Genomic DNA, 27,526 nt, shown 5'->3' with positions numbered 1-27,526 from the left:
TCATTTTACAAATCTTTATTTAAAAAAAGGTTTCCATTGTTTTTGGATAGAAAAGGTCTATGTATCTACATTAAGCTATGAAAACATTTGCAATATTTTCATTTCAGTATCTGTGCATGTTGGTAGGTGGGTCTTTTAGAACTCCAGTCATTTTTTAGTAGTGTTTGGTCATGATTATCAAAATCAAATCTCTAACCTACTGTACATTACACACAGGAACTGTGCACCAGTTAGACAAGACCTTAGACACCTGTACACATGGTGATGGCACACATATTGTGCATAGGTGTGTGTGTGCGCACACACACACACACGAGATTCAATGCAAAACAGATGATATTTCTCTTGGGAATGCCAACCATACCAACCTTTCATCAATCTGAAGAGAACAGCTGTGGAAGGGAAATTTGATTTAGTAGAGAAAAGTGCCAAATATGGTCAATTGTCATGCTCTATATAGTCATCTGATGCATTGTTACACTGTAACAGGCAGACTAATCATCCACCTAATACAGGAGTCTAATTAGAATTTTATCCACTTGACTTTTTACGAATACAGAAAACGCATCGATACTTTTTGAATTAATGAGGTTGTGCACAATTCAAACACCACCACCCTTACAATGAAACACACACTGTTCACTTCACAACAAACACATTTAGGTGAGAAAAAAAAAGAAAAAAACATGCAGATAAACTGTAGTTTTATCATCGAGGGGAACATAAATACATTGAGTCTTATTGCCATTTTATAGCTGGGAAGCAGACAGTCACTAAAAACAAAAACGTACATTTAACACTATCAAGAACTCAAAATGAGAAAGACAAACCCTTACCCCTTGGTCGACAATGTACTCGTTTTCTGTAGTAAAAATGTATCCAGTGTTCAGACTCATTATCTACTTCATTGTATAGTGCTTTTTGGAATGATTTTGGAAAATAATATTCAACATATGCATATAGAAAACATCAAAACTGACAGTGTTCTACTGTATATAGCAGGGCTCTCCAACCGTCCTGTACGTTTTCACTTTAACCCCAATCTAGTGCACCAGATTCTAATAATTAGCTGAATCAGGTTAGTTACAACTGGGGTTGGAGTGAAAACCTACTACATGAGGGTATCTCTCCGGGAACAGGGTTGGAGAGCTCTGGTATAGACACTAGTTTCTGGGGGCATTCACGGTGCTCAGTCATGGACAGTATGAAATATTTCACCGTTTTATTTCTCAACCTGACCAATCTCTAACTCTCATCTTCATCCGTTTTAATCATCATGTCACCATTTCCATCTTTGTCCAGATTTTTTTTTTTTTTTTACTCGCTTTCGCTCCATCTCCATCACTTTCTCAATCCTCCTTCACTCCTTTCATTTAAAAAGTATCCCCTCTTGCTACAAAATCCCTGCTTTTTCTCTTTTCGGAAGTTGGTCAGTGCGGTGCTCTCTCACTACTTTCTCGTCCTGCCTCGCGTGCACAAGGACAGATATGGGATGAATTACATGCTCCCCACAAGCCAGTTTCACAAAGCCCATAGTTTGGTCACCCACAGGCCACAACAGAAAACAGTATGTTCAAAGTTGGAGCAGACCTTTTTCCAGTAATGTGTTACTCTGAGGCTGTGTTGAGACAATCAAACACTGTCTGTCCTTAAGCTCCTAAAGATGGAGGACAGAAATTACCATGCAATTACTCTGGGAGTGGTTCTTTTCTCCTTCCCCAAAATGTTTGTTTTTCAGATTCAGAATATAACTTCTTGGACAAGGCCAAGGTTGTATATACAATGCACAGAGAGCTGAGGGGAATCAGTGGTGTCCAATAGAAAAATATTAAAATACATTCGTCGCTCCCTAGTGCCTTTTGTCTTCCTCAAAACATTCATGTGCTAATGTAACTGCGATACTGGTGGTCCCTTGGTCATGCAAATCAAATCAACCATATGTTTTGCCAGCTGGGTACAGGCCCCTGTTGTGTGTTGATTGAGGTGGTCTCTGTGTGGCTGCATCTCCTTTATGAAGCTTTAAAGATAGAATCCGCAGTAGGGGGAAACAGCGCCACTGGCCGCCACACCAACACCGTTATTGTTTTTGATGCCGAGCTGAGAAGACGTTGCGCAGCATGGAAAAAAAAAAACAAGCAGTACATATTTTGCTCTCCTGTCGTGCGTGTAATGATGTCTGAGGGGAAAAACAGTGTTCGTTGTGTGCAGTAACTTCTTTGTTGTTGGCGGTTTCACCATTAAAGATTACAGTTAGGAAGTTTCAAACAGTCCGAATCATAAAGGATATATCCAGTACAGTAAGGACCAGCCAGAGTGCCAGACAAGACCAGGCCAGACCTCCTGTGGTTTAGCAGGAAGAAGTGTTTGTACAGTACTGGGGCTGTGGTCTGTAACTACACTAACGGCTCCTAGACACAGCCATATTCATACCACACAGTCTGGGGGTCATTATTGGGGTCTGGGGAGGCAGGGGTGCTCGTGGGGGGCTCCCCTGTGCCACAGCTCAGCCCCCCTCCTCCTCCCACCTCCGGTTTCTTCAGTAACGGGGAGTTCGCCTGTAGCCGCGCCTCTCTGCGCTGCACCTCTTCCTCCTGTGCCTCCTCCAGTCTCAGGGCCGGCACTGCCCTAACTGGCGTCACCATGGCAACCTCCCCACGATGGTTCTGCTGATTCTGCTGGGGGTTGGGTCGTCCCTGTTGTTGTCCGGTACTGGGTCCATTGTTCCTGGGGGCGGAGCCTGGTGTTGTTCTTCCTCCGTATCGCTCGGGCTGCAAGGATAGGGAGGAGGAGTGGTGCTGGGGAAGGGTCAGGCTGAGTGGTTCCTCTTTGGGTGGAGTCAGAGGCAGCCTGCGGGGGTCTATGTCCGAGGGTCCTGCTAGCCTGGCAGAGTGGGGGCGCTCCCTGGCCATGGCTCCAGCCCCAGGCCTCCTGACCACCCCGTCCACACTTCCACCACCTCCACTCTGGCTGGGTGAGCAACCTGCCTCCCTGTCTGTCCGGTAGCTATCTGGACCGTTTGAGCGCAGCAGGTCAGCAGAGGCCAGGCTGAAGGTCCGAGACAGACTGCTGCTGCCCAGACCACCTCCACGGGGTGCAGGAGGTCCAAGGGGTGAGGGCCGCCCCCCTGTCCCTAACCCGTTGCTGGCCCGGTTGGGTAGGGTCTGGGACTGGGGTGTGGAGGTGGATCCCGCAGGGAGCCGGACGATGGGCCTGACGCTCTGGCCTGGTTTAGAGTTCCTGCCTGGCACCTCGCCGGCCCGTTGGAGGTCTGTGTCTCTCTTCACGGTGGGCGTGACATAGCTGGTTGGGGTCTTTGCTCCATCTCTCAGAGCGGGCCGGCCGGAGGTGGATCTCTCCCGCTCTCCTGTTCTGCTGAAGTAGTCCTCCATCAGGTCCTCCTGACTGCCTGTCTGCACCTGAGGGGAGGGATGAGGGAGACGGACACACAGCACTTAGATGAATCAAGGAAGTAGACTTCAACACCAAACCCTTATCACACAGAGGGAATCCATCCAAAGCTATTATTGTCCATGTTCAACTACCTGGACTACTGTACAGACAACATGGGACTCAGGACTGATCCAGTGAAGTGCTTGTTTAGATTGTCTATTGTTAAACAGTATAAAGATTCCTGGAAATATGGCCCATGCCTCTATGATGCAGATTCATTAGGGAATGTGTTTACAACACCAGGGACCATACACATCTCACTGCAGCACTACATAAATGATATTACATTAATGGAAAGACAAGCAGAGCGGCCCGCTGCTCGCAAGGCTAACAGCCAACGACATGAGAAAACAAAGCTAATCTAATGAGGGAGAAGAAATGCCTTCATAAACAAAGAGAAGTATTGATTTGGTCTCATCCTACTGCACCATTAAAAACAGAGGGACTATGGGAGGTGACACCACTGCTCAGATGTTGATTGATACAGCACTTTGGGATGCAGGTAAAATGTGAGTGTGTTTAGGCATGAACACATCTCAATCACATTTAGTCAGGTTTGTAGGCAAACACTTTAGGCGTGTTAACACATTTTACACTGATTTAGGTGGTTAGTCAGGGAAGTGAGAATCAGATTGATCTCTACATTCTTTAAAACAGAGGTGGGAAGAGAACAAGAGACATGGCGAAAAAGAAAAAGAAAAATGTACATTGTGTGGTGTTGAACCCCCCCCCTGTTGCCACAGTAAGCCCGCTAAGTGATGACCATTTTATTTACTGTGTGAGTTAGGAAGTGAGGTGAATGGAGAGTGTGTAGATGTGCACGTCCTAACATTTCATCTACAAAAGCCTGTCAAGTGAGGTGAATGACCAGAAACTAACAGTGCCACCCATCCATCACCCTGGCCTGGTGGTACCAATACAGAGCCTCAGTCAGAGGAGCTGTTGGTGGAGAGGAGTTCTCCTGCAGAGGGGCTGGAGAGAGGGAAGCTGTGCTTTATGTAGCATCACTTCAATTGAAGCCACAACGCCTTCCCAAACCTTTCATCCATTTCTCTATGACACTATATGCTTATAGCTGGTTGGGAAAATTAACTCAGAATGTGTCATATTAAACTAGAAGCTATATCCACGAGTCCATCCATGCCAAACCACCATACATCACTTTATGGCATATAACGTGCAAGTTCGTACAGTGGTTGATGTACAGTGCATTCAGAAATTATTCAGGCCCCTTGACTTTTTCCACATTTTGTAACATTACAGCCTTCTTCTACAATCAATGAAATATCTGTATTTGTTTCATCAATCTACACACAACACCCCATAATAACAAAGCGAAAACTGGTTTTAGATTATCTTTGCAAATGTATAAAACAAAAAAAACAGAAATACCTTATTTACATAAGTATTCAGACCCTTTGCTTATGAGACTCGAAACTGAGCTCAGATGTATCCCTGTTTCCATTGATCATTCTTGAGATGTTTCTACAACTTGATTGGAGTCCACCTGTGGTCAAGTCAATTGATTGGACATGATTTGGAAAGACACACACCCGTCTATATAAGGTTCCACAGTTGACAGTGCATGTCAGAGCCAAAACCAAGCCATGAGGTTGAAGGAACTGTCCGTGGAGCTCCAAGGCAGGAACGTGTAGAGGCACAGATCTGGGGAAGGGTACCAAAAAAATGTCTGCAGCATTGAAGGTCCCCATGAACACGGTGGCCGCCATCATTCTTAAATGGAAGAAGTTTGGAACCACCAAGACTCTCTATAGAGCTGGCCGTCCAGCCAAATGGAGCAATTGGGAGAGAAGGGCCTTGGTCAGGGAGGTGACCAAGAACCCAATGGTTAATCTGACAGTGCTCCAGAGTTCCTCTGTGGAGATAAAATACATTTCCAGAGGGACAACCATCTCTTCAGCACTCCACCAATCAGGCCGTTATAGTAGAGTGGCCAGGTGGAAGCCACTCCTCCGTAAAGGAACACGACCGCCCGCTTGGAGTTTGCCAAAAGGAACCTAAATGACTCTCAGTTTGACTGAAATCTTTAGCCTGAATGCCAAGCATCATGTCTGGAGGAAACCTGGCACCATCCCTACAGTGAAGCATGGTGGTAACAGCATCATGCTGTAGGGATGTTTTTCAGCAGCAGGGACTGGGAGACCAGTCAGGATCGAGGGAAAGATGAATGGAGCAAAGTACAGAGAGATCCTTGATAAAAACCTGCTCCAGACCATTCAGGACGTCAGACTGGGGTGACGGTTCATCTTCCAACAGACAACGACCCTAAGAACACAACCAAGACAATGCAGGAGTGGCTTCGGGACAAGTCTCTACGTCCTTGAGTGGCCCAGCCACAGCCCGGACTTGTACCCGATCTACCATCTCTGGAGAGACCTGAACATAGCTGTGCAGCAACACTCCTCATCCAACCTGACAGTGCTTGAGAGGATCTGCAGAGAAGAATGGGAGAAACTCCCCAAATACAGGTGTGCCAAACTTGTAGCGTCACACCCAAGAAGACTCAAAGCACCTTTGGCAGCAATTACAGAATCAACAAAGTACTGAGAAAAGGGTCTGAATCAAATCAAATTTATTTATATAGGCAGCAATTACAGAATCAACAAAGTACTGAGAAAAGGGTCTGAATACCTACATGTAATCAGTTTATTTTTTATACATTAAAAAAAACATTTAAAAAACAGTTTTACTTCATCATTATGGGGTATTGTGTGTATATAGAGAAAACATCCACATCCCAAACCATTCATCCATCTCCCTATGACACATTATCCCTCTATTCTTACAGTCGGTGGTGAGAGGGTGTTGCTCTCCTCCAGGAACTCTTCCAAGGTGACCATATCGCTGCCAGGGGAGGAGGTTCGGTGGCGGCCCGGCCGGGGTGCACTCCTCTTGGTCGGGGTGTGTGTATGGGCGTCGTAGGGAACCGTGGAGCTCCGGGGGAGAGACAGGGAGTGGGAGACGTCGTGACTAACGCCCACTACGTCATCACTGGACAGGCTGGCAGAACGGCTCTGCAGGCGCTCCAGGGAATCTAGATGGACAGAGGGAGGTAGAGAGGTAAAGATAAACAATCAGGATAAGAGATACAGTATTGCTTTTTAGTCAACTAAACGCTGAAAACGACTTAAATCCACAGTGGGGGATAGTACTAGAAAGCAGGCTAAAACAATGGCCCTGAGACATGCCCAATATAATGACAAATCTGGTATAGAAATCAGTTAAATATAAAATGGCATCTATTGAAGTAATTTGCAGGGTTTGCAGATAGGCATAATGTTGGTTGTACCTTTGCAGTTAACAGGGGAGTTGCTGCTGGAGGTGTTGCGGCTGAGCTCAGCAGAGCCTGGTCGATAACCTGCAGAGAAAGAGACAGAGGCGGGAAAGAGAGCAAGAAAGAATGAAACAGAGAGCGGGACAGAGAGTGAAAGGGAGCCCAAGGGTCCAGCAGCCGTCTGAACTTGTATTGATCAGCCTGGTCTTTTACCTGCGTTTCCATGGATACTGCTCCCAAACAGGGCGTCGGGGGAGTGAACCCGAGGGTCGTCCTCGTGGATAAAACCTGCAGAGCACAGAGGGAAGTGAATTACTCCGCCACGTCATCACACATATTGATACGGATGAAGGTTCTGTAGCTCAGTTGGTAGAGCATGGCGCTTGTAACGCCAGGGTAGTGGGTTCAATCCCGGGACCACCCATATTGTATGCACACAGACTGAAGGTATAAAAGCGTCTGCTAAATGGCATATATTATTATTATTATTATTATTATGCGTGTTACGAGTCATTTGTCCCAACAGACAGGTAACCACACATGCTGATACTGTCCCACTTTACAATTAAAACTGTGCACACTAAAAGGGCAGTAGTGTTTAAGGATGATTAAGGGGATATTTCTAAGATGTAGGAAAACCCCATGTTTATACACAGTAGATCAACTATAGATAATCCACTTCACACTTCTACATACTGAATTAAAATGTTGCTACTGATTAACATAATGTAACAACTGGCTCTGTACGATGATGTCTCCTTGAGCCACAAGGCTGCTTCCTGTAAGTGTTTGTGTAACTATTCTCCAGTTGATGGGACAAAGTTCTGAGATTGAAACCTTGTGGTCCAAGGAAAGTAAACAAATGTTCCGACTGTGATTATTGACAAAGGATGGCAGAATTATTCCAAAACACTGATAACTGACCTCTTGGTAGACTAAGTGACGTGTCAATTTTCAGCACTGCGCTCTGGGAGATTAGGGATTTAAGTCACCCGTTTGGTGTTATTCTGGAACACTATAGGTTTCCATCCAATTGGCGACAGATTTTCATGCAAATATTCTAAAACCTGCATAAAAAAATGCATGTTCTCTCACTGGAGGTACGCGTCCATCAAACTGATTTCTTGTGGATAAAATGCTGTGTGTAATAACGCAGTGCACATAAAAAAAATCACTTCACCGCCGAAGTGTTCATGCACCGAATTTAAAGCAGAAGTTCAATGTCGTTTCGACCCTCTCTACCGCACTTGCTGTCTCACACTCAATGAATGCTTGGCTATGAAAAGCCAACTGACATTAACTTCTGACCTGTTGCAACCTCTACAACCACTGATTATTATTTGACCCTGCTGGTCATCTATGAACGTTTGAACATCTTGAAGAACGATCTGGCCTTAATGGTCATGTACGCTTATAATCTCCACCAGGCACAGCCAGAAGAGGACTGGCCACCCCTCAGAGCCTAGTTCCTCTAGGTTTCTTCCTAGGTTCCTGCCTTTTTAATGAGTTTTTCCTCGCCACCATGCTTCTACATCTGCATAGCTCACTCTTTGGGGTATTAGGCTGGGTTTCTGTATAAGCACTTTGTGACAACTGGTGACGTAAAAAGGGCTTTTATGAACACATTTGATTGATTGAATGGGGTTCCATCACATTTTAAACTCTACCGATGGCTTTGTCACAAAAACGGTTGCTATAAATTGCAAGCTTGCCCCATCTGGTTTTGGGACATTCTCTCTAGACAACAGGTCGCTAAAAAAGTCAACGGGACAGGTTATGAAGAGATATGGATAAGAGCAATATTATGCATTTGATCATTCGCAGCCAAGCGTCGATCATCATGTCACCAGCATTCAGATAATACCCTTGATATTTATTGTAAATTTGCATCAAGCTCATCACCATCCATCAGTTAACCAACATGAAGTTGAACTTATTTAATCTGCCTACAAACGCAACGTTTTTCCACATTGTTGTGGTAGTACAACATAGCATATCATCACGTGACTCCATATCGTGGGCATAAAGGACTTTCCACCGCATAATACATTTTACAGACTCAAAAACATCACACCATGTCAAACAAACAAATTGTCTGTCAACATTTATGACATTGTACAGACATCGTGTTTCCATCACATCAGTCTTGATTTAACGGAATGACTTTACTTAACTGTGAATGGAAACTTAATTACTGACTTTAAGAAGAGACAAAGCAAACGTGTAGTTTCATAGAAAGAACATACTGCAGATCTACACTACATCATGACATCTTAACAGTGAAGGTGGCAGCTAGTCAGTAAATGGGCATTGGGGCCTACCGTACCTTTGGGTCTGCGACCAGGCCTGGAGCTCGAGTTGGGCGTCAGGCCTGAAGTGGAGGTGTGGTTGGCGAGGGTGGAGTGAGCAGCACCCCCTAGCTCCACACCTCTTCTTCTGGCGTAGAGCTCTTCTGTGCCATTGACACTCTCACTGCTACCCCCTGGAATTCGGTACAGCTCCCTGCCTCGGGACACTCCACTGTCGTTTAGTGCTAGGGGAACAATAACAGAGCAGTTAGTATCTATGATGGTACCACATCCGTCCAAACAAACAACCCCATTCTCCACACAGCAGAGGCAGGTGAGCTGGAGGCTGCTGGACAGTGGACAGTTAGGGCAGGTAGACAAGTGCGTGCTAGAGCAGTGAAGCGTAAGGGTCAGCAAAAGCTTTCAAAGGACACAAGTTGACTCCATTTGCTACAGTGCACAATGATATACAATAGTCTCAACTAGCATTTCTTCAGTCAGACCACTTTCCAAATGGCAAGATACTGTACGCACATCAATGGTTTTTAGATGCATTTTGGACCTACAAATGTTTCTATCTGATCAGTCTTTTTTTTCACCAAAGAATAAAAAGCTAAATCCCTTTATAGTAAGTCAGACTGAACCCTGGACTGCTGAGACAGAATAGAACACTGGCAGTTGTACTATTCTATAGGAAGTGAAGGCTTTGGCAGTTTCCTGTCTGATTCTAACTCTCAAGAAATGAAGAAAGTGAGAGAGACAGAGTGTGTGGGTAGCCTACAAGACAGTGGTGTCTCAGACAGCAGGGTGTCTGGTAGGCTACTGGCTCTGGCAGGGTCTGGTTCTAAACCTTAAGTCTTACTGCGTTCCCTGCTCCCTCTCTCAGTCCAGCATTGGATTGGTCATTCATGCAAACATCAGTGTTAGTAGTCTCAGACATCAATAGATCCAATAGAACAGCTATTCTGTATTTTTGCAAAGGGATAACACGAATGGTGTGGAGGGAAACGAGGTGGACAGAGAGTGAGGCTAAAACGCATGGCAGAGAGTGACAGACAGATAAGAGTACAGGATATGGAATAAAGGATAGGATAATGTTAGACTGTGGTGCGCGTTTGACAAGGAGAGTCAGAGTGTGATGCTAGCTGGAGGCATTCGTATTATCAGCAACGTGACACAGGCTAACACAACGCAGCACAGACAGCATGTGCACACATCACTCCCCAATGTCGCATTTTCTTTGCACTGGGATTAAAAGCACAACTCTTTAAACAGCAGTAAATATTGCAGATTGCCCCTGTAAAAGTTCTCCTCTCATCACCCCTCCAGCCATGTGCAACATGAGATTTATACCAGCTGCCAGACTAAGAGACACAGCAGACAGAGTAATTGCCTTCATTGGGCTGGTGTCATCACTCTTCAGTTGCCCACTTTACATGATTAAACATCAGTTGACAGACACACAGATCTCATTTTCACAGAGAGAGGCAAAGCTGCTGGCTGCAGTAAGGGCTGGCTGAAGTAGGGGAGGGCTCTAATCCAAAACAGGGCTACTTACTGCAGGGTCAAACCAGAGTCCAGAGTGGAGTGTGCAGGGTATGAGGCTAGAGGCCTCAAAAGGTTCAGTTCAGAGTTCAGTTTGTGTGTGTTGGTATGTGTGATCGTGTATGTTGTGATGGGAGGAACGTGTGCATTAAGAGGTCAGTTTTCTGTAAGTAAATTATGACAGAGGGCCAAAAAGCTAAGATGTTGCAGATAAAAAAAGGGGGGGGGTGAACATGAAGATGACAAAGATGGTGGTGGTATTAGAACTGTCCAATGATGGGCAAGAGAGGCTCGGTGGTACAGGTGGAGATGTCAGAGGAGGACCAGAAGCGAAGTTGTCTAGAGAGAGAATGCCGTGAGAGGGGAGTCTTGGGAACCTTCATTTTCTCCTGGCTCTTACTCCTCAGAAAACCAAACCGCTTGGCTGCTGTGACGGGGAGTACCGCTGGCAGGGCTGGGGGTGCTGAATGATAGGGGATTATGTTATACACACAATGACAAAGAGAAGGGGGAGAAAGAGAGATGAGTGAGTGAAAGAAAGTAGTTAACTACATGCATTGTATTAATGAACAGAGTCCAAAATAGTCCATCAGAGAAGATGAAGAGTTAAAGTATTAAAATGTTTAGGCATGCAATAGATCCTCAATGAAGTAGTAGATAATGAAGAACATGCAAGATGAGTTGGAGGGGGGAGGAAATGTGAGATTGTGTGTAGCTAGAGCTCCCTCTTGTGGTAAATAGAACTGTATGGCCTTGACACCTTTTCCTATTCAGTTAAGAACAATCCTGGATGAGTAGACGAAAATACACTGCATTTCCCTTTAGTTCCCCAACCCACCCCCCACCCCTCGTGTCAGTCTTACCTCTGCTGGAGTGGGTGGGGGTGAGGGTAGGGGAGTGCCCCTGTCCGTGGTGGTTCTCCTCCTGAGAGTGGTTCCCCACAGAGTCCAGGCTGAGGCGGGACTGGCGGGGGGGTAGAGGAGGGGGAGGTAGGGGGGGGGAGGTATGTCAGGGAAGTCCAGGGTGGGAGGTTCAGGCAGGGGGATGTCTGGGGCGCTCCGCACCCTCTCCCTCGAGCTGTCCTGTCTGTTCTTGGGTTTGATGAGTTTGGCCAAGGCCTTTGCCCCGGCCCAGTGGTTCTTCCTGACAGACAGGAAATCACAGTTTCACTCAGACATCCATCTATCCTCAGGCCATAGGTCATCTTCACTTGCGTCATATTTCTTTCCTGTCTATATACGCTCTAGGGCCCACAAAGTATGCTCTCCACAAGTGGCATAGCTAGGGTCAGGAGGGTTTACGGACCATGTGACCTGACCAGGAACAACTCAGGGACCTAGGGCTTGCTAAATGCATCCATTTGTCATCCTATTTCATTGACTTAGATAAGCAAGTCAAACTGTAACAAAACTTACTTTTTAGGGGTTGGATCATAGAACTTGTACTGGTCCATGATCTTCTCCTCCAGCTTCTCCTTCTGCCTCCGGAGTGAGTTCAACTTGTCACTGGAAACACAGGATTTGTTCGATTTATTTATGGCATTAAACAAATCAAATTCCAGTAGAAAATATCTCCCTCTATATACCCACACGTGCACACACACACACACACCCTACTCACATGTACTGTTTTTGCTCTTCGTGGTAGAGCTCCTTGCTCTCCATGGTTCTCTCCAGAAGGGTCTGGTTCTGTTGGCTCAACATCTGGATCTGACTCAGCAGGTGGTGGTTCTCCTCCTCCAGGTTCCCCTTCAGACGCGTCAGCAACTGGGACAGAACACACAATAGAGATGAGCTGTTTTATCTTACACATAGACTGTCCCTTGTGCAGTAGCTCATTGAGGTCCCGGTGTGGTCTTTCAGTCGTCTCTGTACCTCACAGTGGTTGTCCAGCTTGGTCATGGAGATGTCCAGGCCCTGGTGCTGCTCCTTCATTGAGTCATATCTGGCCTGCCAGCGGTTCACCTCCAGCTGAGCTCCATTCAGACTAGTCTTCAGCTCCTTGGTCTGCACCTGCAGCCCATCATACTCCGCACGTAGCTGGGTATGTGTCTGGGTCAACCTTCAGGGGGTGTGGAGAGACCGTATGGAGAGACATGAGTTCCTGGTGCTTTGCAAAACAAATTAATCTTCAAAATACCAATTGTATGGTCAGCTAGTCAGTGTTGTAGTTAGTTAATTTTGTTAGATTTTTGTTGAGGTGAGTTTAGCCATACTTGTTTTTTCTGCCAACTTGGCAACAAAAGCCAGTTTAATCTAACTGTAGTGTTTAAAAAAAACATGGCCAAGTGTGTGTAGCTGGAGAAAGATAGTTAGAAACAGCCATTACAGTAATGTAACCACCAGAGGGTGCCAGGGTCAGGCTGTTCTTGGGCTGTTCTCTATGTGGTGCTTTGAAAAGCTGGAGTAGGTTGTTGGTACTGTATTCAGGTGCTGCTGTGCTGACTGAGCTCACCTGTCCACTTCCCCCCTCAGGCTCTGGTTCTCCCCCAGGATCAGGGCATTTTTGTGGATCTCCTCTCCTAGACTCTCCCTCTCCTTCTGGAGGGTGGACTCCAGCGCCTCCATGGCATCTTTCTGCTTCAGGAGCACTATGTACCTGCACACAGAGACCCAGACAGAAAAACAGAAACAAAGACTAGGTTAAAAGACAATTTCTCCTCGGAGGTCAAAGTATTCCGACCCCTTGGATTTCATTTTTATTTTGGGTTAAAATGGATTGAATTGTCATTTTTTGTCAACAATCTATACGCTATTGTCACAGTGGAAGAACATTTGCATAAATAAAATAGTCATTGCATAAATATTCAGCTCTCTGAGTCCATACATGTTAGAAACACCTTTGGCAGCAATTCCAGCAGTGAGTCTTCTTGGGTAATTCTCTAGAGCTTTGCTCACCTGGATTGTGAAATATTTGGAAAATTCTTCAAGATGTTGGGGATCATGACAGTAATTTCTATAGTATTTCAAGCAAATTTAAGTCAAAAGTGTAACTTGGCCATTTAGGAACATTCAGTCTTCTTGGTAAGCAACTCAAGTGTTGATGTGGCCATGTATTGAAGGTTATTGTACTGCTGAAATGTGTCCTCTCCCAGTGTCTGGTGTAAAGCAGGTTTTGCTCCAGGATTTTCCTATGCTTAGCACTATCCCTTTTCTTTTAATTCTGAAAAACTCCTCAGTATTTGCTTATGTGAAGCACACTCGTACCATGATGCAGCCACCACCATGTTTGAAAATAAGGAGGCAGTTAAATGACAAATACATTTTAATCCCACTCTGTAACAAAATGTGGGGGAAAATCCAAGGGGTCTGAATACTTTTGCAAGGCACTGTATGGTGCCTAATTATCTCTACCCAGGTTTTGTATTGTGGTACATCTAAAAAAATAATAAAAAAATAGGCCATGGCAATCCCATCCCATATAGATTCCTATTACCACCGAAATAACAATATCGATACTGGGTCCGACAAGAGCTGGATGGAAAAGTCATGAAGTATTGAGCATCCATGATATATGTGGTGGTGTGTTCAAAGAGCTGCTAAGATCACAGATCAAAGCAATCCCATCAGGTTTGTCTTGATTCTTTCATAATTTCCAAAAAATTAAAGAAACTGACTGGAAAAGGGAGGGACTACCTCAGCCTGTCCAATTAGAACCTCATTTTAGTTGTGTTGAAAAACATTTTCAAAATGTTTTTCTACGGTGTACCCTAATGAACACAACCCAGGCCTTTGAAGCGTATATGGACCATCTGATATTCAGGCTGATTAGGTCCTTGACGGCACAGCAGGCAGACTCTAATCCCTGGGCCTCAACCCCGGGCCCCTGCTCCATTATTTAAAAAAGTAGATAAGGAGAGATTTTTAGTTAGCCAGCTCAGCCACGTTACATCTCACATTACTCCATTTAGACTGATGTGATAGTAAGCTTCCCAATAGGACCATTTTTCCAGTACAGGACAGTGTGTGGGTTCTCATGTCTGTGTGTATGCGATATTAGGGCTGGGCGATATGTCCAAAATATTATCACAGTATTTTAAGTATAAATTTAAGTATAAAAGTACAAATAATTTCAAATGACTTATATTACGCAAACCAGATGGCACCATTTAAAAAATATATATTATCGGATAGCCAGGGGCACACTCCAACACAATTTACAAACAAAGCATTTATGTTTCGTGAGTCCTCCAGATCAGAGGCAATAGATAACCAGAGATGTTCTCTTGGCAAGTGTGTGAATTGGACCATTTTCCTGTCCTGCTAAGCATTCAAAATGTAACGAGTACTTTTAGGTGTCAGGGAAAATCTATGGAGTAAAAAGTACAGTATTTTCTTTAGGAATGTAGTGAAGCAAAAGTTTTCAAAAATATAAAATAGTAAAGTACAGATACCAAAAAATGGACTTAAGTAGTAACCAAAAGTATTTTTACTTAAGTACTTTACACCACTGCTCAATTGAGAATTTCCACACGGCCGCGTAGGGATGCACACTACAGGCAAATAATCTAGGATTTATTTTTACCCAAATGTTGCAATTGCGATTTAACTTGCGAATTAGAGCAAAACTGTTGGAATCATGGGAATAGGAATGACTATTCTAATTCAATAGTTAGAATAGAACAGTGTTTGAGATGACAACGAATTAAAATGTCAGGAAAGAGTTATTGTGACAGGGTAGGAACTAAAGTGTTGATATGCGTTTCCTATAGGGGACCCTTTAAGCTTTGGCTACATTGCATGGTCTCTCTTAGCTACTTCATGTAGTTAACATATTTTTGCTTGGCATATTCCTCTTTGATTTAGAAGATAATGTTGCACAAACAACATGCTGATTTAAGTCTACACCATCACTGGTATTATCAGGCTGTATTAGCTAGTTACGTTCTCTTGCTCAGTACATTTATTAGCTAGCTATTAACATTAGCGGCTAACAATTAGCATCTCAAGACTTAGGGCAACTTGCTAAGAAAAGACAAACTGTTTGCTGATGTAAGAAGCAAAAACTAATAGTGTGATTATAGAACGCTGGTGGGTTTATATTAAGAACGCTGGTGGGTTTATATTAAGAAGCAAAGTGAAAACAGCATCGGTGTCATCAACATTGTTGCGTGTGCTGCATTGACCATACAGACTGAACGAAAGCGTCTCGTGGTTGAGGAACATCCAATGAGCTCCTTGAGTGGCAGGGGGCGTGGCTAGGTCTGTGTGAAAAGTGGCACGGAGAGAGAGTGGACAGAGATGACTCAAGTAGCGAAGTAAAGTAAACATTAACATTACAGATGGCATATCACATTTAAAACAAACCAAACATTAAAATACTGGTATGAAGTAAAAAACAAAATGGTCCCTGCATCAATACATGTCATAAAATAAGGTATACCGCTCAGCCCTATGAGATATACGTACATAATCTAACCAAGTACAAATATGTCAGCAGTTTCTCCCAGCTCCAGCCAGGGTGTCTGAGTGACATCACACCCAGTCGGTTACTGCTGTACTGTTCCAGCCCCGTGGCATGGAGTGGTCAGGAGAGAGCAGGGGAGAGGCAGGAAGGGTACGCAACACATCCCCTAGGTCACTTCCTTAGGGCGGTCTCTCAATGTCCCAGTGCCAAGCCAGTCTGGAAGGACATACTTTCACTAGCCTATGGCTGTTTATATGTGTCTTATCAAATGAGGAAGTCTGTTATTGGAAAATTTACTTCAGAGAAATATATTAACACAGTTCTTTTGATGACATGTAAACAATTTATATTTTACGCAGACTGACCACTCTGTAATAATAATAATAATAATGATATACATTTATTTTAAACGAATCTGACCTTTTTATATTACACCTTCTCAGTGTAACATCTTGGTGAGTGTACTTGTGACCATGGTAGTTGACCGCTTGGTGTGTATGACCCATTGCGGACTCTTCCATGTGTGTTCAATCACTTGGTGAGTGAGTGAGTGAGTGAGTGAGTGAGTGAGTGAGTGAGTGAGTGAGTGAGTGAGTGAACCTGTGGATTATGACATGTATGTGTGGCCATAGTCACTTTATTTATCCCGCGCCCTTTGATGATTTCTGAACATTAATAAAAGGTCCGTAAAAAAATCCCAGTCAAGATGACAAGTACTATGGTGGTTGTCTATAGTGTGATTTCTAGCGCCATGTTGATTTTTTTTTTCCTATGAATTTGGCTCTAGCGTTTAAGCCACAAAATATTATGACCCCATTCCTGAAAGTTAAGACCAAGGAACAAGTACATGCCTCCTGTTTCCCTCTCTGATACTCACAAGGACTCATTGTGTGTGACAAAAAAACACACCTAATGACTGAGGGAAATTAATTCAAAGCATACCTCCTTCAGACTGGAATTTGGCATTAGCTGATTGTCATTTATTGAGATGCCTAGTTTTCAGACGATTTAAAAAAATACCTAATTTCTTTTAAAGACGCAATATGTAACTTTTTGGGCAACCTGACCAAATTCACATAGAAATAGCCTTATTGTTATTTTAGGGCTTGTAAGTAAGCATGTTGTATTCGGCACCTGTTGTATTTGGCATGTGACAAATAAAATGTGATTTGATTACAATAACTACAATATACTTGCTTGTTTTGTCAAACTGAAATTAGGCAAACTATTCTAATTTTAGCAACCAGGAAATGGTGGTGTGATTTTAATAGCGTTGAGCCTTTTCAACGATGCTAAATTGTTTTGGTTGCACTTTGACTCACACAAGTTGAGTGCACTCCACTTCTTTCATAATTACTTTAAGCAACATTCCATTTTAAGAAAAGTGATTTATTGGCGGTTGTGCTGGAGAGCGAGTCAGTTCTTCTGAAGAATAATGTGGAAAATATCCAGCACCCCTGCAATGAACTTAAAAAACATTTTTACACATGTCCCCAGTAAAAATATAGTTGAATAGCCCTGCCTTAGGGTATTACCACTTGGTGTGTGTGTGCCAGGTGGTTTGTGTAACCCCTGTGCGTGTGCCCCATGTGTGTTACCCACTTGTTCTCCAGTGTGCGGTGCTCTTGCTCCAGAGCTCTCTGGTTGCCCTTCAGGGTGGCGTGTTGGGCGATGAGCTGCTCGTACTCCGCTGCCTGTCTCTCATGCACACTCAGCAGGCGCTCGTGATCCTGCAGCACGCTCTCCCTACCCACCCGCGCCTCCTCCCGCTGCCGCTGCCACGCCTCTGACTCGCTCTCCAGCGCCCCCACCTGGCCCTGTAGCACAGCATTCTGGGCCATGAGAGATGCACTCTGGGAGTTGAGGGTGGAGTTCTCCACCTAAAAGAGGGAGACATTTCTTTCATTTTACAACATCTATATGTTGGCAACAACTGACACAGCTAGTCTAACTAGGAATTAGGGCTGACCCCATTTAGTCAATTGGTCGATTGTTTGGTCGATAGGCTGTTGGTCGACAGAGGAATTTTTGTTGTTGAGGTCACAAATATACATATATTTTTTCCATGGCACATGTGTAGGGCTGACAGACAAAAAAAAGAGTTGTCTGTTCTTTAAACCAATCAATTAGTAGACATTTTTAAATGTGTATTTTTCCATGTTGACACATCCTATGTGTTTTAATCAAATCAACTATATTAGCTTGTCTGATGCTTTAAGCACACAGTCTGATTAAATAATTAGGACACAGAAATGACTAGAGGGAGTCTGACCAGCAATTGATTTGATTGTGCCGGGGCAGACTCAGACTTGCCGCTCTGTGTTAACAACAAAAAAGACAGCGAGTGACTGACTAAGCACCCGTTGTCTGTCTCTCCTCCCGGCTGCATCGTCTACAACAGAACATCAAAGTGTTTATCGAGCGGTCTGTGTTGCTGAAACTGCAACATAATTACAGCCATTTCTGACTGAAAAGATCTGTTACCGGAATCCATCATTTGTTTAGGAAAAACCTCATTCCCTCAACCTTTGCTCTCTTTACGTGACACATGTATGCATCGCATGCACATGAGCAAAGACCTGTTCGCACAGGACAAGTATTACTAGAGAACGTTGGTTATGTAATGTCATTATTACTCCAGAATGCCTGTTATTCCAGAGGACGATTTGGATGGGATCATTTTTTCCCCCAAACTGCCCCCTGTAATTTCATTTTATATACATTTACACAGTTATGAAGGTCAAAACGCAGACATTTCCCTCAAAACACAGGGATGTCAATTTTGCACGGGACTAGAATTATCAGAGGACCTTGGAGTTTGCCAAAAAAACAGTATGTTATCCTGGCTGGAATTGTTACTCTCCTGCAATGTAAAAATGACTGACATGGCCAAGACTAATATTACAGATGTAATTATGTGCCTGAGCACAAAACGCCACATTTCCCCGACCTCCCCAGTAAAACTAATACTGTCCGAATAGGGCCTGACCTATAGACAGGGTCGGTCTTCGCCTTTCTGCCGGCACAGGTGAGACCAAATATTACAGCGGTTTATTTATTGTTTAAGGTAATTATTCAAGGCTTGCTTCATTTTATATATTTTTTTTACAACTAAAATGCTTGACTGCATTTCAAATCGTGAATGCTGTGTGATGACATGAACAATTGATTGATACAGTAGCCTAAAAAAGTATTTAAATATAGGCCAAAGTAAAACAGATGTGCTTTTATGCCTGAATCTCAAAATGGTGGTTATACATGGCTGCTATACTAAGCCTACTAATGATAATGACATTACTTATGATCATAATAATAACAACACCAATAAGAAGGAGATCAAGAAAAAGGATCATTATTATTATACTGACCCCTCCTGTCTCAGCCTCCAGTATTTATGCTGTAGTAGTTTGTGTCGGAGTGTTAGGGTCAGTCTGTTATATCTGGAGTACTTCTCCGGTCTTATCCGGTGTCCTGTGTGAATTTAAGTATGCTCTCTCTTTCTCTCTCTCGGAGGACCTGGCCTTGCTGCTACTCCAGTTTCAACTGTTCTGCCTGCTACTATGGAACCCTGACCTGTTCACCAGACGTGCTACCTGTCCCTGACCAGCTGTTTTCAACTCTCTAGAGACAGCAGGAGCGGTAGAGATACTCTTTATGATCGGCTATGAAAAGCCAACTGACATTTACTCCTGAGGTGCTGACTTGTTGCACCCTCGACAACTACTGTGATTATTATTATGAGACCATGCTGGTCATTTATGAACATTTGAACATCTTGGCCATGTTCTGTTATAATCTCCACCCGGCACAGCCAGAGGACTGGCCACCCCTCATAGCCTGGTTTCTTCCTAGGTTCTGAACTTTCTAGGCAGTTCTTCCTAGCCACTGTGCGTCTACACCTGCATTGCTTGCTGTTTGGGGTTTTAGACTGGGTTTCTATACAGCACTTTAAGATATTAGCTGATGTAAGGGCTATATAAATACATTTGATTTGTTATTCTAAATATAATGTCTCGGACAATTTGGAACAGTGTAAACACCAAATAAATTATAATACCAAAGAGGCTGTTCTAATGAAAAAAGTGTAATGCCTTTACAGCAAAGATTAAAAACAGCTGAATTTGGCTTGGTGCTCGAGGAATCAGTAAGCTATTAAACAAACACTCAAACAGGCAACTGAAGTATCTTATTTCTGTAGATATATTGATGACTTATAAAGTCAGGCACATTTAACAGTTAAACTATTGATTATAGACCTATTTAAGTTTGGATTTCCCCTCTCCCCTGACTTGTCTTAGACAATGAGGCAAGGGGTGTTTTCGCATCTCCTCATTCTGCTGCTGCATTGTTCTCAACTGGTTAACTTTGCTATTATGCACATAGCAACATGGTCTAGGAAAAGGCGCCAATTCAACAGCACACCGATGTGTTTCAGAACAGTGGACAGCGATCACTATCGAAAGAGGGAGAAAGCGTATTTGTTACAAAATATAATTTTTATTAGTGTTGCATCGTTGTTCTTATGTAATATAACCATATACAATTTCAGTAGCACGTCTTAGACTGATGTACAGTGCCACCCCCACAGCCTCCACAAAGTATGTTTTTACATCCACTGAGAATGACGATAGTTTCTCAATGTATTTGAAAATTCTTTCTAGCTTTGTTGTAAGTTAGTAGCGTGAGCTTTGGACCAGACCCAGTTGATTGAATGTTTCAAGTTCATTGCAGACAAGCCATGTGATGTTTAAGATAATTATTTTTAAAAATCGGGATATTTTCTACCTGCAATGTTTTTATTTGTTGGTTTTATGTAGGCTATTTGCTTACTTCTATAGAACTAACTTTTAGATGTGTATAATTTTCAATACAGATAGAATTGAGATTAACCACATGACAAGGATTTTGAGATACTATAATTAAATAACACTGTTCCACAAAAATGTGCATGTGAAAATCCTAACTGGACCGGTAGAAATGGTAAGATAAATAGTAAATTGGCACCCAACATGAAAATGTCCCACCCCTGGTGTAGCCTATTAAAGGACAGCAGCTGGGGGGGGGACATAGGGTGTGTCTATATGGAAAAATACATGTTTAAAAATTTGGACCGATCGATTGGACGAAAGAACAGAGGACTGTCGGTTGACCAAGATCTTTTTTAGTCAGGGACAGCCCTACTAGGAATGCAAACAAGGGGGTGAGTAACTAAAAAGGAAACAAGGGGGTGAGGAACAACTGCCAGACCGACACACAACCAAGCTCAGAGAGAGAGAGAGAGAAGCACAGTAGCTGTGTGAACATGGTGGAGCAGAGCCCCTGTAGTATGTATTGTCGTACCTGTAGCTTGGCTGTCTGTGTGTGCAGGGCCGTGTTGTGCTCTTGCAGTACTGCAGACTGCCTCTGTACGGCCACAGTCTGGGCATTCAGCTGACTGTTCTGGGTGTCCAGCTGTCTCAGCTGCTCCTTCAGAAGGTGCTTCTCTGTCTGCAGGGTTGCATTCTGAAGGAAAAGGCATCCAGGTAAGATTAAACATGCACAATATACCATTTGTATAACAATTGCCTGATGCTTGTATTGGCCAGTATGTTGTGACTGTTACTGTAGTAGCGGTTTTGCTACGTATGTTCTAAGCATTCACAGCAAGGGTTGAGGGCTCTACAGGAAGAAGTCCTTGTCAATGGTCAACTAAACTTTCAACCCTTTTTAAAATTCCATCCCCACTCACATTCTTCTCCATGTCGATGAGGCGGTCCTTGAGTTTGTTGAGCTCCGCGGTGGCCTCTCTAGTCTCAGTCTCCCACTTCTCCTTCTGGCCAGGCCTGCCCTGACCTACAGCCTGCAGTGTGGAGCTCTGGGTCTGGGAGTGGGCCTCCTCTTCCTCCTGCCTCTGTCGCAGAGCCTCCAGAGTCTTCTTCACCTAATCACCGCAACACAAGAGGGCAACAGTGTGAGTAAAAAGGATTGTAAGTGAATAAGTTACATAGAGTAGAAATATGAGTGAAAGTGTTTGTGTGAGAAAGATTGAGTACGTGCAAGAGTATGATTAGTAGACTGTGTGTGCGCACACACACACACACACACACACACACACACACACACACACACACACAACACACACACACACGTGTGTGTGTGAATGAGAGAGGCGTATAGGTACGTACGGTGCTGAGTTCAGTGCGTAGCTGCTGGTTGAGACTACTAGACTCCTCCAGCCGGGACTCCAGCCCCTGAATCTTCTCCTCGCGGATCTCCAGAGTCTTCTTCAGTGTTGACTCGATCTTACTCTCCAAGATCTTGAACTTACTGATGGGGCAAAGAGACAGGCAAACAGTATGTCTAAATGTCATGAAGGCCAATAGAAAGTCCCAGAACAATGAATTCATTGGGATTCAAATTTATCAGCAACGCGGGGGCTTTTATTTAAGTCCGATGATGAGCAAACATAATGGAAATTCCTGTAGAACGATGTGCATTTACTTATCTATGTTTGAGGCCGAATGTACCATTTATTGTACCTTATTTGTAAAACCAAGAGGGAGACCGCATGTGTGGCAGATATCAAGCCTTCACTTAGGACAGGCTAGAGTAATACTACAGGATATCAAGTTTGAGACAGAGGTTTGCTTGCTGAGGTAATCTGAAAAGTTTTCCAACCATATGACTTTCATCTGTACTAAAGAGTCACTGTATTAGCTTTGCACGAAGACAACTATGACGGAAAAATATGAAAAACCATAGCCACAAGCAGTTGAACCTAATAGTTAAATAAAAATACATATCATCAGAGTGCAGAGCACACGAGATTACTAAGCGCTGTAGAAATGTAACTCGGGGTGGTGAATTTATTTGACATTAACTGATTAGTGGCAGCTTGGGTTTCATTGAGCACAAATAGCTGGAGAAGGAATGTCTTTGTTTTTAATCCAATCACCCTGGGTGACACCCAGCTGGGTCTCGAAGGCTTACCCTGAGAGGTGCCTCTTAACACATCTTCAGAGACTGAAGAAAAACCCCTCAAGTAGAGGCCCTCCCCTTTCAGGCAATACAAGTTTTTCCAAAGTGTCTTATTTCATATATTTTCCCTTCAGAAAGGCTGGAGTTCAGGAGTGTACAGTTCAGCTATTCCCACAGCGCTGTCCTGCTGCTTGCCTCACCGGACCTGGGGTTCAAATAGTATTTGTTTTTTCTTTCAAATACTTTAGTTTTTTAAAACTTGCCTGATACAATTGAACCAATGGAATTGTCCCAAAACCTCACTCATCTGGCACCCCAGGCAGGCAGGCTCAAATACTCAAAATATTTGAAGGAAATATTTGAACATATTTGAACCCAGGTAAGGTGCTCCCGGTCACTGTACATTACCTCACCCAGCAGGACTAGATTCTAGAACACCTTTGCTCTCCAGGGAAAATTCCAGACAAAATTCAACTGTTGCAAGACAGAGGAAAGGAAACGATCTTTCCCCTGTAATTTTCCCATACAGTCTTTTGAAATTGGTTGTAATAGAACATTGCACACCTGCTGCTGGAGATCACTCAAACACATACACTTTTGAGTGAAACACGTGTTCATGCCACCAACTGCACCAAACAATTTTTTAAAGAGAGCCTAAACAAAATGTCACATTAAATCTGTAGAGAAAGAAATTAAACGCTTTCAACACAGGTTTGAACAGAAACCAGGACTCACCCACTATACCTGGCACTGGAGGTAGGGCAGAATCCATTAAAGCAAATAACTTGTTAAACATGAAAAGCCCCTTTACACCTCAAAACCAACATGTCCCCTGTACCTCATCTAAAGTGGACATTGGGCACACATTTTCACACACACACACACACACACACACACCACACACAACCTGTTATAAAATATTAGTACACTCCCTTTTTTTAATACAAAAAATGGCTGCAGTATTATGAGGGTAAGGTATTGAGTCTGAGACACCGGTAGTGTGATGGCATGCTGGTACAGTGTAGATGTAGTTAGTGTGATGCATGCTGGTAGACAGTGAAAAGCCTCTTACTTGTCTTCACAGCTGTGCTCCTCCTGCAGTAGTTTCTCTCTGTTCAGGCCGATCTTCTCCAGCTCATGGCTCAGTGTCTCCAACTCGTTCCATTGCTGCTGCACCTTTAGCTTCTCATTCACCAGGTCCTGGACAGAACACACACAATATAACGCTGATTCTACTGAGCTGTCCACCAAACAGTTTTAGAGAGGCAGTTGTAGCAGAAATGCAGATCTAGAAACAGACTTGAAACACGCTGCACATTCAGTATACGGAGGCTACTGTAACCCTTACTGCAGTTTTAGAGGCGCATTGACATAAGCAGAGTATGCACAGAATACTAATCTCTCATGGTGTGATACATAATTTATATATAAAAAACGAAATCTTTATCCATTCATCAGCACCCTGCATTTCTTTTTCTACTTGAACTCTGTGCTGTATGGTACATCTACACCGAACAAAAATATGAAACGCAACATTTAACAATTTCAAAGATTTTACCGAGTTACAGTTCATATAAGAAATTCAGTCAATTGAAATGAATTCATTAGGCCCTAATCTATGGATTTCACATGGCTTGGAATACAGATATGCATCGGTTGGTCACTAATACCTTACAAGAAAAGGTAGGGGCGAGGATCAGAAAGCCAGTCAATATCTGGTGTGACCACAATTTGCCTCATGTGAGGCCGGTTGGACGTACTGCTACATTTTCTAAAACGCCATTGGATGCGGCTTATAGTAGAGAAATGAACATTCAATTATCTGGAAACACTTTTAGTGGACATTCTTGCAGTCAGCAATTTAACACCCCCTCATCACTTCAGACATCTGTGGCATTGTGTTGTGTGAAGATTGCACATTTTAGAGTGGCCTTTTATTGCCCTGAGTAGGTGCACCTCTAATGATTATGCTGTTTAATCAGCTTCTTAATTTGCCACACATGTCAGGTGGATGGATTATCTTGACAAAGGAAAAATTATCACTAACAGGGATGTAAACAAATTTGTGAACAGGGTTTGAGAGAAATAAGCATTTTGTGCAGATTGACCATTTCTGGGATCTGTTATTTCAGCTCATGAAACATGGGACCAAAACTTTACATGTTTCATTTAGATTTGTGTTCGGTATACAGTATACCCTTTGACCTTTTGTTACGTTACAGCCTTATTCTAAAATTGATTATATTATTTTTTTTCCCCCTATCATCAATTTACACACAGTACCCCATAATGACAAAGCAAAAACTGGTTTAGACATTTTTGATAATTTATAAAACTAAAAAAACTGAAATATTACATTTACATAAGTATTCAGACCCTTTACTCTGTACTTTGCTGAAGCACCTTTGGCAGCGATTACAGTCTCGAGTCTTCTTGGGTATGACGCTACAAGCTTGGCACACCTGTATTTGGAGAGTTTCTCACATTGTTCTCTGCAGATCCTCTCAAGCTCTGTCACATTGGATGGGGAGCTACACAGCTATTCTTTTTCTCCAGAGATGTTCGATCGGGTTCCAGTCGGGGCTCTGGCTGGGCTACTCAAGGACATTCAGAGATATGTCCCAAAGCCACTCCTGCATTGTCTTGGCTGTGTTTTTAGGGTCGTTGTACTGTTGGAAGGTGAACCTTCACCCCAGTCAGGTCCTGAACGCTCGGGAGCAGGTTTTCATCAAGGATTTCTATGTACATTGCACCGTTGATCTTTGTCTCGATCCTGACTGGTCTCCTTGTCCCTGCAGCCAAAAAACATCCCCACAGCATGATAATGCCACCAATATACTTAACCATAGGGATGGTGCCAGGATTCCTCCAGACGCAACGCTTGGCATTCAGGCTGAGGGTCTTTAGGTGCCTTTTGGCAAACTCCAAGCAGGCTGTTATATGCCTTTTATTGAGGAGTGGCTTCAGTCTAGCCACTCTACCATAATGGCCTGATTGGTGGAGTGCTACAGAGATAGGAGAACCTTCCAGAAAGACAACCATCTACACAGAGGAACTCTGGAGCTCTGTCAGAGTGACCATCGGGTTCCTGGTCACCTCCCTGACCAAAGCCCTTCTCCCACGATTGCGCCGTTTGTCCAGCTCTAGGAAGAATCTTGGTGGTCCCAAACTTCTTCCATTTAAGAATGATGAGGCCACTGTGTTCTTGGGGACATTCAATGCTGCAGAATTGTTTTGGTATCCTTCCCCAGATCTGTGATTCGACACAATCCTGTCTCGGAGCTCTACGGACAATTCCTTCGACCTCATAGCATGGTTTTTGCTCTGGCATTGTCAACTGTGAGACCTTACATAGACAGGTGTGTGCCTTTCCAAATCATGTCCAATCAATAGAATTCACCACAGGTGGACTTCAATCAAGTTGTAGTAACATCAAGGATGATCAATGGAAACAGTATCTGTTTTTTTATTTTTAATACATTTGCAAAGATTTCTAAAACATGTTTTCGCTTTGTCATTATGGGGTATTTTCAGATTGCTGAAAAAATGTTTTAATCAATTTTATAATAAGGCTGTAACGTAATGTGAAAAAAGTCAAGGGGTCTGAATACTTTCCGAAGGCACGGTATATACTGCATAGTACACGTACTTCTCTACAATCTACTGTAGCCTATATTACCCTATGGCTTTCCCCATACATACCTCTCGGAGTGTGGCCAGGGTCCTCTTGTCAATCGTGGCCTGTTTCTGCAGCTCCTTGCTCTCCCGCTCTAGCTCTTTGACCTTCCCAGTAGCCTCCTTTAACCTCTCCAGCTCTTTCTCCTTGGTGAAGCCCTCCTTCTCCAGGGAGGCCAGCCTCAGAGCACTCTCCTCCAGCACTCTCTCCTTCACCTCCAGCTGCTGCCACAGCCTCCGTGCCTCCTTCTCCAGCTGCTTACTCTCCTGCAATTTAATTTAATTGAAATCAGGAGTACTTAAGACAAAGCAACTACAGTTTACACATAACACACAGACATACCTTCTCTGACTGGCCCAGTTCTTGCTCTAGCCCCCTCTTCTCCTTCTCCACTGCCTCCAGGCGTTTCGCCACCAGGCACACCTCCTCCAGCTCCCTTCTTAGCCCCCCTGTCTCGGCCTCGGCCTGCCTTAGCTCCCTTTCCAGCCCCTGGATCTTTGTGGAGCTGTTGTCCAGGCTCTGCTGGAGCCTCTGGTTCTCCTGACCCAAGCTGCTGATGCTCATCTCCAGCCTCTCTGCCCTTTTCCCCTGGGACCTCAGCTCCTCCACAGACCGGGCCAGCTCCTCCCTGTCCCGCTCTAGCTCCCCATTCTCCTGCTGGAGCTGGGCCAGGCGCACGGCGGCCGGCCGAAGAGATTCCACAGTGCGGCGGAGCTCCAGGTTCTCCTGGTCCAGGAGGCTGTGGTCCTTCTCCAGAGTAGTCAGGCGCAGGCTGGTGTTCTGGGCCGTGTCCGCCTGCTTCTTCAGCCTCCGGTTGTCCTGCTCCAGGCTGGCATTGTCTCTCTCCAGGGCCTCGGCCCGGTCACACGTAATCATCAGCGACGCCACCTATGTTTACAGTTACAGTAG

General features: G+C 44.0%; 1 protein-coding gene across 1 annotated transcript in view; it reads right to left on the bottom strand.

The window, feature by feature from the left end:
• Positions 1-27,526, bottom strand: part of LOC124001408 (protein Daple-like) — a 76,834-nt gene continuing 49,308 nt past the window's right edge. Inside the window, exons 16-32 of the mRNA XM_046308149.1 lie at positions 26,960-27,505; positions 26,644-26,883; positions 24,014-24,141; positions 22,149-22,290; positions 21,713-21,904; positions 21,325-21,486; positions 17,587-17,864; positions 13,033-13,176; positions 12,453-12,639; positions 12,199-12,344; positions 11,994-12,083; positions 11,442-11,721; positions 9,072-9,453; positions 6,959-7,033; positions 6,761-6,829; positions 6,258-6,505; positions 1-3,416 (exon numbers count right to left, since the gene is read on the bottom strand). Coding sequence (XP_046164105.1) covers positions 2,409-3,416; positions 6,258-6,505; positions 6,761-6,829; positions 6,959-7,033; positions 9,072-9,453; positions 11,442-11,721; positions 11,994-12,083; positions 12,199-12,344; positions 12,453-12,639; positions 13,033-13,176; positions 17,587-17,864; positions 21,325-21,486; positions 21,713-21,904; positions 22,149-22,290; positions 24,014-24,141; positions 26,644-26,883; positions 26,960-27,505 — 4,317 coding nt within the window. The 3' untranslated portion in view covers positions 1-2,408. The remainder of the gene's footprint in view (positions 3,417-6,257; positions 6,506-6,760; positions 6,830-6,958; positions 7,034-9,071; positions 9,454-11,441; positions 11,722-11,993; positions 12,084-12,198; positions 12,345-12,452; positions 12,640-13,032; positions 13,177-17,586; positions 17,865-21,324; positions 21,487-21,712; positions 21,905-22,148; positions 22,291-24,013; positions 24,142-26,643; positions 26,884-26,959; positions 27,506-27,526) is intronic.

Source organism: Oncorhynchus gorbuscha, linkage group LG17, assembly GCF_021184085.1.
Source record: "Oncorhynchus gorbuscha isolate QuinsamMale2020 ecotype Even-year linkage group LG17, OgorEven_v1.0, whole genome shotgun sequence".
NCBI classification, from domain to species: Eukaryota; Metazoa; Chordata; class Actinopteri; order Salmoniformes; family Salmonidae; genus Oncorhynchus; species Oncorhynchus gorbuscha.
This window is presented reverse-complemented; position numbering and strand designations above follow the sequence as displayed.